The 13,498-nt window shown below is 43.8% G+C and overlaps 1 protein-coding gene across 4 annotated transcripts in view; it reads left to right on the top strand.

Moving 5' to 3' along the window:
- The window catches only part of IQCK (IQ motif containing K), a 148,761-nt gene that overhangs the window by 15,949 nt on the left and 119,314 nt on the right, over positions 1 to 13,498 (top strand). For 2 of the 4 annotated variants that reach the window (XM_011976071.1, XM_011976072.1), the window contains exon 4: positions 881 to 978. The exons of the other annotated variants lie outside the window; for them this stretch is intronic. In XM_011976071.1, the coding sequence (XP_011831461.1) occupies positions 881 to 978 (98 nt within the window). The remainder of the gene's footprint in view (positions 1 to 880; positions 979 to 13,498) is intronic. 4 annotated transcript variants of the gene reach the window in all.

Here is a 13,498-nt window from a genome sequence, read left to right as displayed (position 1 = left end):
AAAAAAAAAAAAAAAAAAATTGCCAGGTTTGGTGGTGCACACCTGTAACCCTAGCTACTTGGGAGGCTGAGGCAGGAGAATCAATCGCACTTGGGAAGCAGAGGTTGCAGAGAGCTGAGATTGAGCCACTGCATTCTACCCTGGGCAACAGCGAGAAAAAAATAAAAAATTAGCTGTGCATGGTGGCAGGTACTTGCAGTCCCAGCTACTTGGGAGGCTAAGGTGGGAAGATTGCTTGAGCCTGAGAGATCTAGGATGCAGTAAGCTATGATCGCACCACTGCACTCCAGCCTAGGCCACAGAGTGAGACTCTGTCTCAAAAAAAAGTAAAAAGTAGAAGAAAACATCATCATGCTACCCTGCTTTGTGTGTGGAAGCCAGAGGTGTAGACTGCAGATCTAAGTCATAGTTCCTTGGGCCCTCAGTAGTACCAGACCCTCTCATACTGGTTTGTTCTGCGTTCTGCATGCCTTGGGCCTTGGCTAACGACTGCCTTTATTACTGTGATCATAAGACCTTACCCATTATACTCTCACTACCAATTCCTCTCTGGTCCCAATTCCTACCACATTCCCCTTGTTTTTGTCCATCCGGCCACACTGGCCTCCTTGATGTTCCTGGCTTGGGGCTATAACAAGCTGGTGGACCCAGCCTTATGTAGGATACTTCCGACATCTTCACCAGACTATAGAAGCTCAGAGGGACATTTTAAGTTACTTTAGTTATACAGCCCAGCTCTGCAGTCTGGAGCAAAATATAACATCCAAGATCATGTGATTGAATGGACAGTACCTTTTTCTGGCTCAAAAGTAAACATTTCTCCCAGATTAGCTTGGGCCACTGGGGATTTTCAGTGGGAATTTTTGTTTGTTTGTTTTAGGTTCTCCCAAAGAATATTTGGAAACTTTCATCTTTCCTGTTCTGCTTCCCGGAATGGCTAGCCTGCTTCACCAAGCGAAGAAAGAAAAATGTTTTGAGGTCAGTTATTTGGCAGGATTTCTTTATTTTAAGATTCTCAATCATTATTATCAGATGATAGCTCATTATCTTGGTACCATCAAGTTGTTCTCCAGATGACCTCTTCGGGAGGGAAAGCCTGTGTTTGGGGTCACTTACCCCGTTCCAGCCACACCATCTAGTTGTACACATACATGCGCTACCATCTGTCTGGCCACTTGGACTCCGGAGAGCTTTTCCGCCTTGCTTGGCCTCCTGCCTGCCCTTCTCCTGTGCAGTTTGGCATCCACCAGGTTTCTTGGGTCTTCAGCTTCTGTTTATTACATGCACTGATTAAAGCTCTCCTTGGCCAGGCACAGTGGCTCATGCCTATAATCCCACACTTTGGGAAGCTAAGATGGGAGGATTACTTGATGCCAGGAGTTCAAGACCACTGGGCAACATAGTGAGACCCTCATCTCTAAAAAAAAATTTTTTTTAAATTAGCTAGGTGTGGTGGCGCGTACTTATAGTCTCAGCTACTTAAGAGGCTGAGGCAGGAAGATCCCTTGAGGCCCGAAGTTTGAGGTTACAGTGATCCATGATCCCGCCACTGTACTCCAGCCTGGGCAACAGCAAGACCCCCAACTCAAAAAAAAAAAAAAAATCCCACAAAACTCTTGCTTACTTCCTACTTGACTCTGGATTGATTGTTCCCCCTGGCATCTCTCTACTCCATGCCAACTGTTATGAATGTAAACTGCTTGCAGAGAGTCTTGGCAAACAGTAAGTGCTCAGTAAATGACAGTTAACATTGCACTGCAGAGAATCAGCTTCTCTGCAGGGAAGTTTTAGTTTAGTATTTTTGAGACAGGGTCTTGCTCTGTTTTCAGGCTGGGGTGCAGTGGCGTAATCATGGCACACTGCAGCCTCAACCTCCAGGGCTCAGTTGATCCTCCCACCTCAGCTTCCTGAGCCGCTGAGACTACGGGTATGCGCCGCCATGCCCGGCTAATTTTTTTTTTTTTTTTCTTTTTTTTTTTTAGTAGATACTGGGCAAAAACTCAGTGAACTTGGTACAAACCGAATTCCAGTGCTGGCCTCCCCCCATGTGGATACCCTTAGAGACGCCCTCTTTTCCGTAGTTCACAGGATACTTTGGGTGTATGTGTTCCCTGCACTGTTTTGAATTCTAGAATTTTGGATGATCCAGATGAAGAGAGTAAAATTACAGCATTTATTATTGACCAGGCACTCGCTGTGTGCCAGGCACTTTGCTGAATGCTGTATCTTCCATTATTGCAATTGCCCTCCCCAGCCATGTGAGCTTCTTTCTATTATTGTTATCTGCACTTTGCAGAGGAGAAAGTGGAGGGACACAGAGGCCTGAAAAATGATCAAGAGTGAATGGCAGAGTTAGGACTCAAATCCAGATTAAATGATTCAAAATAATACTAAAGGCCGGGCACAGTGGCTCATGCCCATAATCCTAGCACTTTGGGAGGCCAAGGCAGAAGAATTGTCTGAGCCCAGGAGTTCGAGACCAGCCTGGGCAACAAAGTGAGACCCAATATTTACAAAAAAAAAAAAAAAAATAGAAATTAGCCAGGGATTGTGGTGCATACCTGCAGTCCCAGCTGCTCAGGGGGCTGAAGTGGGAGGATCAGCTGAGCCCTGGAGGTTGAGGCTGCAGTGTGCCATGATCATGCCGCTGCACCCCAACCTGGAAACAGAGCAAGACCCTGTCTCAAAAAGAAAAAAAAAAGATACTAAAAAAGTTGGCAGTAATTACAGTGTAAACCTCAATCAGTTTGACACATCCTGAGGTCTATAAAATTATCCATAGTTAATGATACCACCAAAGTAGTTGCCCTTCAGCACAGGGTCCCCATCTGAGAAGAACTGCCTACTGCCATGTTGGTACTGCCATATACTGAGGAGATAAGGTTTTCCTATGTTCTAGCAAATACTTGATTTTTCCTCAGCAATGCCTTGACAGTATCCTGCCCCACTTGCCTCTTAATCACTCCATATTATACCTCCCCCTAATTGCCTGCCACTTAATCCACTCAGCATAACATTCCTTTGACAGGCCTCACCATGACATTTGTGTCTTTACTTGAGGCAGAAATGGATGATGAGACATTGATCAGAATTTGGGTAGCACGCTCAGGACGGGAAGAATTTGGGATACACCTCTGGGCTGTGGTTCACCGTTTGACAACAGTGGATCCACATAATGAAGTCACTAGCCCTCAGCCTAGCTTTCAAGGCTCTTCAATTGTTCATTGGTTCCTTCCTTCCTTCCTCCCTCCATCCCTCCCCCGCAGTGCTCCCCTTCCCGATGGTACCCTCCACCCAAGCAGAACCACTCGGAGTTCGCTGCACCAGCCCCCACCTCACGGCCTCTGTGCATCTGCTCCTGCTTTTTTTAGAAAAAAATCCCTGAGCTCCTCTTCTGTGCATATTTAACTTCTACTTGTTTTTCCAAACTCAGCTCCATAACTTCTCTCTCAAGCTTCCAGTTCCCTGCTGGGCTCAAACTAGAAGTAATTGATCCCAGCTCTCAGATTTCAGAGTATTTCATCTGTTCCTCATTTTATGGCAAATTAAGACATCCTTAATTAAGACATTCTTAGCCCACATATACTTAATTTTATGCATGTCTGTCTCCCCCCATATTTTAAGTTCCTTAAGGACAGATTCTCTGATTTATTTTTATATATCTAGTCAATGCTACCCAATGCCTAGCACATGGTGAACATAGAGTTGGCCCTTGATAAATGTTAAATAAGTGAGTGCATGATTATATACCAGGGAGTATCACTATTACTATGTCCTTGACCAAAACCCAGCTTCCTTCTATCTGGGAAGGCTGTTCTATTGGACTCATCCCTGGAGAAATTCCCTGGAGGGGTGAGGGAAGAAGATACGCATCTATTTCATGAGTTTAGTTGATGGGGGAGAGCAATTGGGGTCCAATGGCACAGCCTGACCCCCCACCTCATATATTAATTATACAAGTAATTAGTAAATTGGGCCTTGATGTATAGCTTAGCAGTTAAGAGCAAGTCCACCTCCATCCCAACTGGTGGCACAGCCCAAGACAAGTCATTTCATCTTTCTGAGCCATTATCACTTCCTTCCATGTAAAATGAGGCCAATCATAGCACCTGCTCATGGGATTTTCATGCTGATGAAATGAGGTAGCTCATGTAAAGTGCTTAGGCCAGTCCCTGGACCCTAGGAAGAACTCAATGCATGTTAACTTACTTATCTCACTGATACAGTGGTACAGGTACTTCCCAGATAGGGTGGGTTATACCCGCTACCTGAGTGACTTCACTCTTGTTCCTGGGCCATGTGGAGTCCTGACTCAGGACTTGGTCCCAGTTCCCAGAAAAACCACCCAATTCCACAGTGATCTTGCAAGGAAGGTTATTTTGTGGGTCCTCTCATGGGAAGATGGGGAAGAGGACCCCCACCTTTGTTGGCACTTATCAAGCAGTACTTAATTAATCCTCTCTAGAAGCATTTCTGACCCTCCAGGAACCCCCTCCCCATACTCACTCTGCAGACCCCTCCTGGATCCTGAACAGTTCAGCTGTGGCTCTCAGCTTGCATGGCCCACTCAGCAAGGCCAAGCCCAGCATGCAGTTTTCCCTCCTCTTTTAAATGCAATTCGGCCATTATGTAGCCCTTGTGGGTGGAACTGGGGGTGGGGGCTTCACATCTCTCACCCAACAAAGACACAGTTGTAAGGTTTTCCTCATTGCTTTGTTGGAAATCCTAGTTTTGACACGTAGGCCTGGTGAATTCAAATCTGGGGACCTCAGTCCCCACTCTTTCTCCTGATGTGCTACTACAGACATGGTTGTCATATTTGAACCTGGGAAGACCACAATGATCAGATCCCTTATTTTCACTAGCAAGAGAGGGCACTCTGCTGATGAGAACTGTAAACAAAAAAGCTGGTAAAATAAAGTCAGTGATTCAGGTACTGATGATTAAATCCAGGCAATTGCTCTCCTGTCACCTGTGGTTTGACTGCTGCTATGATAATCATCAGAAATTGTATCAAAAGTCAGAGAAGGCCTGGTGTGGTGGCTCATGCCTATAATCCCAGCACCTTGGGAGGCTGAGGTGGGCGGATCCCTGGAGCTTAGGAGTTTGAGACCACCCTGGGAAACGTGGCAAAACCCCATCTCTACAAAACATACGAAAATTAGCTGGGCATGGTGGCACATGCCTGTGGTTCCAGTTACTTGGGAGGCTGAGGTGGGAGAATCACTTGAACCCTGGAAGTTGAGTCTGCAGTGAGCCGTGATGGCGCCACTGCACTCCAGCTTGGGTGACAGCATGAGACCCTGTCTCAAAAAAAAAAAAAAAAAAAAAAAAAGTCAGAGGAGCCCTCTCATTGATTTATTGCCCGTCGTTCATCAACACTGGTCAAATGCTTCCTATGTACCACCTTGTTTCACACTTACAATAACCTTCTGAACCAGGTCCTCTTTTTCATCACCTCCCTTTTACCAAGGATGGCCCTGGGACGCAGAGAAGTTGAACATTACTCAAGGTCACCTAGTAAGCAACAAACAGCACACATCTCCAACCTAGGCCCAGATGATCCTGAAGCCTGGGTTTCCATCCCTCCCAGTAAATGAGAGTTGGAGGCTGTCCTCAAAATAACTCCCAGAGATAGTTTTTTTTTTCATTCATAGCTATTTTCTGAAGAACAGACTGCTTACTTGCCTTTGGTTATCAAATTTAAACTGCTTCTAATTTGTATCTGTTTTTCATTTGCCCACTTGGCTTTTCCTGACAATTTAATTCTTGTCCACTACTCATAACTGACCTTCCCCATCATCTGTGTTTTGCCTACTGCTATGATAATCATCAGAAATTGTATCACATTGTGGTATGATACAGTTGGTAGGTATCCTGTGGTGTTAAACAGGTGCAAGGTGTGGCTGAGTGGAAGGGGAGTGAGGCTGGGTTGAAGAGTGGTCCCAGAGCAGACCCTTAGCCTGGCCATACCATTGTCAGATGGCTTTATCTCTCTGCCTTCTGTTCTGCTGCTAAATGAGGAAGAGCACCTCACGAGTCACATCTCAGCAATTGTATCACTTTTTCCTATCTTGCTGTTAACCAAAGTATGTTCAGCGTACTGTGCCTTTTATTCGATTGAACAAAGGATGGAATGTAATGATCAAACAGTGAAATGAGCACAGTGGAATAATCTTTGTTTTCATATATGTAAAGAATATCTGGCTGGGTGCAGTGGCTCACGCCTGTAATGCCAGCCCTTTGGGAGGCTGAGGCACGTGGATCACAAGGTCAGGAGTTCAAGACCAGCCTGGCCAACGTGGTGAAACCCCCATCTCTACTAAAAATACAAAAATTAGCCGGGCGTGGTGGCACGTGCCTGTAGTCACAGCTACTTGGGAGGCTGAGGCAGAAGAATAGCTTGAATCCGGGAGGCAGAGGTTGCAGTGAGCCAAGATCATGCTACTGCACTCCAGCCTGGGCAACAGAGCGAGACGCCATCAAAAAAAAAAAAAAAAAGCGTCTCTGCAAGCAGGGGTGAAGCAGGATGAGTCGACCATGTTGAGTTCTGTTTAACAAACATTCATTAAGCCCTGCTGTGTGCTGATCATGAGGCCAGACCCCAGGGCACACAGAGGGCACAAGAAGACATGTCCCTGTCCTAGAGGAGCCATAATGATGAACTGAAGTTGTTTTTATTTTTCTTCCCCTTGTGTCTGTTTTTTCACTCCTCTGAAATACGAATGAATAAGGAGAAATGACTACAGTGGATCTGTAGCTGGGGATTCATTTCTAGACCTTAGTGCATGTATATTCCATTGTGCAACCTTTATTCTAATTTACTTGGCCATTATTCTTCTAATTTATTCTCTTTCAGAGGGCACAGAAGTCAGCTAAAAAGGCAGTAATTAAGATTTTACATGAAGGTTGCGTATCTAATATTTGCCCATAAATAATTTTGTAACAAGGGGGCTAGACACAGTTTCCAGCCTCTAAGCAGTGATAACATGCTTTGAAAGAACCAGATAAATTTCTAATTTTATTAGAGATTAATGAGGCATCCTTGTGCCAACTCATATTTCATCATTGACATCCTGCAGATGAGCTACTCCTGAGACTGAATGAAAACAGTCTAAATGTCAGATGCTCCAGGGTGCTTGAACATAGCATTAAAGTTTAAATTTTATAATGAATGATAAAGGAATGTAGAAAATGTGGGTTGTTAAAGCTGTTCGTGTGTGCCCAGGCGTGGTGGTTCATGCCTGTAATCTCACCACTTAGGGAGGCTGAGGTGGGAGGATTGCTTGCGCCCAGGAGTTCGAGACCAGCTTGGGCAACATGGTGAAATCCCGTCTCTACTAAAAATACCAAAATTTTAGCCAGGCATGATGGCAGGCACCTGTAATTTCAGCTACTTGGGAGGCTGAGGCAGGAGACTTGCTTGAACCTGGGCGGCAGAGGTTGCAGTGAGCCGAGATCTCACCACTGCAGTCCAGCCTGGGTGGCAGAGTGAGACTGAGTCTCAAAAACAACAAACACAACAACAAACCTGTTCACTTGTAAAAGTGGAGAAGCTTGAAAGGCAGGCACACTGGAGTTCAAAATCCTGCTAGACCGCTTCCTTGCAGCATGGCCCTAAGTAATCCGTGAGCCTCAGTTTCCTCAACTGTTAAAAGGACGGCAGACCTGCTCCTGTCATTGGGTGGAAGAGGGGAAGTAACGAATGATACTCCCAGACCCAAGGACTCCTCTGCTTCTCACGCTTTGCCAGGAAATTCAGTATTTTGAATGCTACAAATATGCAAGGTGGGTAAATTACTATTAACTTTCTTCATTTCCTGACTTAGGATTTTTAAATTAAATCTGATTCCCTCCATGTTCCCCCTCCCCGCCCCCCGGTCATATAGTCTTTTGTGGGTTATTTTCGAAGCTTGAAAATCACATTAGTGCCGTTTCAACATTTGTCAGACCCAAGTGGAACTCCCGTTATCCAGATCTGCACAACAGATTCGCATTTTCTTGATTCGGCTGTTCCTCACATCCTGTCATTGGGAATAGATGCTTAAACTGAATGATGACTGGCCGCCAACCAAAATTACATAACTGGGGCGTTCTTATCTGTCACCCACAACTGAACTTGCATCCAAATGGCTCTTACACAGCAGCGTAATTCATTGGTGATTGGGGCCATTCAAATTATATCTTGAAATAGCATTTATATTAAGTTGCTCAAAAATACTTGCTGATCTGCATTTTGCCCTTAAACCGCTGATGTCTAGTTATTTATACTTGACTTCATTATTTTTCTGTTTATTTTTTTTCTATGACGTAGCCCCCACAGTGCCTGGAACATAATAGGAACTCAATGAGTATTTATTGGATAAATGAATGAATACGGATTCTCAAAAGTCAGGGCTGGCCAGGCGCAGTGGCTCATGCCTGTAATCCCTGCACTTTGGGAGGCCGAGGCAGGTGGATCACTTGAGGTCGGGAGTTCGAGCCCACCATGGCCAACATGGCAAAACCCCGTCTCTACTAAGAATACAAAAAAATTAGTTGGGCATGGTGGCACGTGCCTGTAATTCCAGCTACTTGGGAGGCTGAGGCAGGAGAATCGCTTGAACTCAGGTTGCAAAGGTTACAGTGAGCTGACATCATGCCACTGCACTCCAGCCTGGGTGACAGAGTGAGATTCTGTCTCAAAAAAATAAATAAAAAAATAAAAGTCAGGGTCTACTTTTAAGATAGTAATTAAGCTGCATGAGCACTCTGTGGAGGACTGTGACCTTTATCCAGTTTGCCATAGCTATTACACACAGGAGGTAATTTATTAACTATACCTGCAGTGTCTGGATCTACTGCCTCTGGAGGGAGGTAGACAATGGGGAGACTGCCTAAGTCTGCTAGGCTCCCTGGAACTGGAGCTGGGCAAGGAGCTCCTCAAATTGAAGGAGGCTCATTCATAGACAATGGAGAGCCAGAGGGTAGAGCAAGAGGCTAGGATTCAAGAATAGTAATTGCCAGCACTTTTTGAGCCTTACTTTGTGCCAGATGTCATTCTAAGCACTTTATCTGCAGTCACTCATTTAATCCTCCCAACAATCTTTGGAGGTGGATGCTATTATCATCATCTTACAGATCAGGGTTGTACAGCACCAGGTCTAACCAAGAAGCTCAAGTACACAACTACAAAGTGGCAGAGCCAAGACTCAAACCAAGAATGGTTCCAGAGTCTAAGAGTTTGACCACTGTTCCACTCTGATGGTCAGTCTCACAGCTTGCTGAAAGCAGAGGCCAGATTCTGCCATGAAAGATGGGTCTGGAGGCTGTGGAGAAGAGGAGTGAGAAGTTAGCAAGCCTTTTATTTAGCTTGTCCTGCCAGTACCATGAAACTCCAAGGAAAACCAGGGGGAACAGAGCAGACAGAGAAGCAGCAAGAGCTGGCACCTAATTACTATTCCATAGAGCATTTGGCCAGTTACACACACATCTATTGTGTGATGTGTGGTATGTGTGGGTGTGTGTATAGGTGTAGGTGCGTCTGCACACATGAATTGAGGCATTGTATGGTACTTGGTTCAGGAATTCCATCATTCCAGCCTCTGGAATCAGGCAGACCCTTTCAACCCAGGCCTGTTCCCCAAAAGCTGTGCGAGCTTGATTATTTTGATTTTGAGTCACTCATCTTTGGATTCATGTTTATATATATATGTCATTTTAAATATTATGAACTTAATATAGTTTCTAACCAAACAGTTTGTTCCTACTTATTATTTTTTCTTCTTTTCTCTGAGCACACAAGTAGTATATTTTTTCATTTTAAAAATTATTTTCATTTTTATTTTTAGAGATAGAGTATCACTATGTTGCCCAGGCTGGTCTCAAACTCCTGAGCTCAACTGGTCCTCCTGCCTTAGTTTCCCAAAGTCCTGGGATTACAGGGACAAGCCAGTGCACCTGACCCATCTTTAGATATTTAACTCTATTTTAAATGCTCAGTATAAAATTCAGCACATTTAATAGGCAGGTATTTCTCTAATCCTTAATTTTTGGTGGAGATTACAATTGGGAGAATAAACCTTAAGCACATGATTTCTATAAATTATCTCAGCCTAAGAGTTAGATCAAGACCCTGCACATTTCATGATATGAATTTAACAAATGAAATCGATTTATTTAACCCTTTCTCAAATGGTCATTTTCAATCATGTAAAAAAAGTAATTGAGATTTTTTAAGTGGCATCTGTATGGCATTAGAGTAACAATCTACAAATAAAGCCAATGGCCGTCTAATTTTGCTGTGAAATTAGCTGGGTGCTAGCAGTATTTTATATTGTGTTAAATATACTCTGTGAAAGATAAATAACGGAAAATGATGGCTTTGTACAAAAGCTGGTGGAAGTACATCTGTGGCCAACAACAGATAGTGTACAGACATTTCCTGTGTGTATAGCAATTTATGCAGCATGTATACAATAAGTCAAAGGTAACAGAATGCAGATAATAGTATCTAAATTCATTAGCCAATAAGTGAAGAATCACGTGGAAGATGGGGAAGAGATGAAAGTTTGAATGAACCCTTTGCTCTCCTGTATTTCATATTCCAATATTTTGAGTATATTTAAAAATTTCAGAAGAAGCATGAGTTACCTTTGTAATCAGGAAAAATAGAAGTTAATGTTAAGTAACATTTTTAAGTCCTTATGTTTGACCCTGCTGCCTCACCTAGGTTATTTTCTTTCTGTCTTTCCTTTTCACTGACACACTCAGTGAATCACCTCACCTACATCTTTTTACCATTCATTGTTTCTTTAATGTGGCACTCTGGCATCTAAATGCTCACTATGTCTGGTACAACTCAAGTTTACTAATGACCTAGTACTGCCAAATTCTGTGACCTATTCCAGGGACAAAAAGGAGGCCAGTATGTTTGGGGCAGAGTGAGCAAAAGAGAGGAGAGGTGAGTTTGACAGGGTCAGCCCTGCAGTGGCCGTACCATCACATGGGCCAGTAAAGAAAGTGGGTTTTATTTTAAAAGCAGTTGGAAATAATTATTTCCGTGACTGTCAACCCTACTGGGCCCAGTGCTCCCTTGTCATAGCGTCGTATAGTGTGCTTCTTGCTATCCTGAAATGAAATACTTAGTTGATATAATATAACCTATTTATCAGTTACCTGATTGCTATGTTGTACAATAAACTACGTGAAAACTTTATGGCTTAAAATAACGAATTATTATTTCTCATGACTCTGGGCCGACTGGGCAGTTCTGCTGCTCTCTCCTGGGGTCACTCACATGACTGCGTTCAGCTGGTAACTGGGCTGGGTTGGAAGGTCCAATTCTCTCTCACTCACGTGTCTGGGGCCCTGGTGCTGACTGCTAGCTGGGGCACTTCGGTTCTCCTTCGTGTGGCCTCGCGTCTTCCAGTGGGCCAGACCAGCTCCTTTACAGCGTGGTGGTCTCCAGCAGCTTTCCAAGAGGGTAAAAGCAAAAGTGCAAAGCCAAGACCTTCTGGAACATGACTTCCACCAAGTTCTCTACTAAAATTACTAAGAATTAGCCGGGCATGGTGGCACGTGCCTGTAATCCCAGCTACTTGGGAGACTGAGGCATGAGAATAGCTTGAACCCGGGAGGCAGAGGTTGCAGTGAGCAGAGATCTAGCTTGGGGGACAGAGTGAGACTCTGTCTCAAAAAAACAAACAAACAAGAAAAGAGTCTTGCTTCATTTTTTTTTTTAATTTTTTGTGCGTACATCATAGGTATATATATATATTTATGGGGTGCATGAGATGTTTTGCTATAGGCATGCGATGGGAAATATCATGGAGAATGGGGTTTCCATCCCCTAAGTAACTTTGTATTACAAACAATCCAATTACATACACTCTTTTACTTATTTTAAAATGTACACTTAAGTTTTTATTGACTACAGCCACCCTGTTGTGCTATCAAATAGTAGGTATTAGTTGTTGCCATTAACCATCCCCAACCTGACATTCATTCCTACTGTGTCTCATGGTGATAAGGCTGTGGATGCTGAAAATATTTCCCATTGTGACTCTTAGAATTGCTGTCAGATCTAGTTTGTAAGCCATGCAAGAAAATCTTATTATAACTTTATAGTCAAGTTTCTTCTCTTTTTTATTTTAAACAAAAGAGCATTGATCACTTCATTTCCCAAACTTGGCTACGACTTGCTTTTGTTTCTGAAAATCAAAGTGATCCTCAAAGGACAAGGCTTTGAAAAGAAAGTCAGCAGGCTCTGACCTGAGGGTGACCCCATGGTTCTTTTACAAAATGAAGGGCAGTGGCTTTGTGGCAGGATTTTCCTTCTCTGGTCTGAAGCTTTGTCCTCTGGCTTTGAGGGGCATGGCTGTATGCCAGATGGCTGTGGTAGCAGTCTTGACTAACTGCCAGATAGGGGGAACATTATCATTTGGCCATAAATTGCATTTCGATTATTATGTACTTTATCAGTTAACTTTTTGCCATATAACAAACCACCTCAAAAGTTAGTGGCTTCAAATTACAAGCATTGGTCAGGCATCGTGGCTCATGGCTGTAATCCCAGCAATTTGAGAGGCCGAGGCAGGAGGATCATTGAGCTCAAGAGTTCAAGACCAGCTTGGGCAACATAGCAAGACCCCTATCTCTACCAAAAAAAAAAAAAATCATAACCATTTATTTAGCTCACTTTTCTGCAAGTTAGCAACTTGGGCTAGGTTTAGCTGGGAGTTTCTTCTGGCCTTGGCTGGGTTCATTCATGTGTCTTCGGCAGCTACTGGGTGAGCTAGATGCTAGCTGGTCTAGGATGGCCTCAACTGGGATGAGCTGTTCCATGTGGTCTCTCATCCTCTATCAGATTAACCCTAGGTTGTTCATATGGCAGCCAGGCAGGGTTGCTTCAATTCAATTAGACGCATCAAGGCCTCTTGAGCCTGAGGCTTGGAACTGACATAGTGTCACTTTCACACGTTAGATTGGCCAAAGCAAGTCACAAGGCCAGCCTAGATCCAAAGAGTTAGGAAACAGATTCCTTTTTTTTTTTTTTTAAAGTAAATGTATGGGGTATAAATACAATTTCATTACATGCATAGATTGCATAGTGGCCAAGTCAGGGCTTTAGGGTATCTGTCTCCCAAATAACACGCATTGTACCCAATAAGTAGTTTGTCATCATCACCCTCCTTCCACCCCTTCACCCTTCTGAGTCTTCATTGTCTGTCATTCTGCTCTCTCCATGTGGGTATATACAGGTTTTAGCACCCACTTATGAATAAGAACATGCGATATTTTACTTTCTGAGTCTGGCTTGTTTCACATAAGATAATGCCCCCCAGTTCCATCCGTGTTGCTGCAAAATACATGAGTTCGTTCCCTTTTATAGATTCCACTTCTTGATGGGAAGAGCTATAAAGTCACACTGCAAAGTGTAGGAAGGGCGGAGAATGGTGGCCCTTTTTGCAACTTACTGTATACATTGCATTAGAAATAATATGGACCGGGCCACAGT

Source organism: Mandrillus leucophaeus, unplaced genomic scaffold (assembly GCF_000951045.1).
Source record: "Mandrillus leucophaeus isolate KB7577 unplaced genomic scaffold, Mleu.le_1.0 Scaffold162, whole genome shotgun sequence".
In the NCBI taxonomy this organism is placed as follows: Eukaryota; Metazoa; Chordata; class Mammalia; order Primates; family Cercopithecidae; genus Mandrillus; species Mandrillus leucophaeus.
This window is presented reverse-complemented; position numbering and strand designations above follow the sequence as displayed.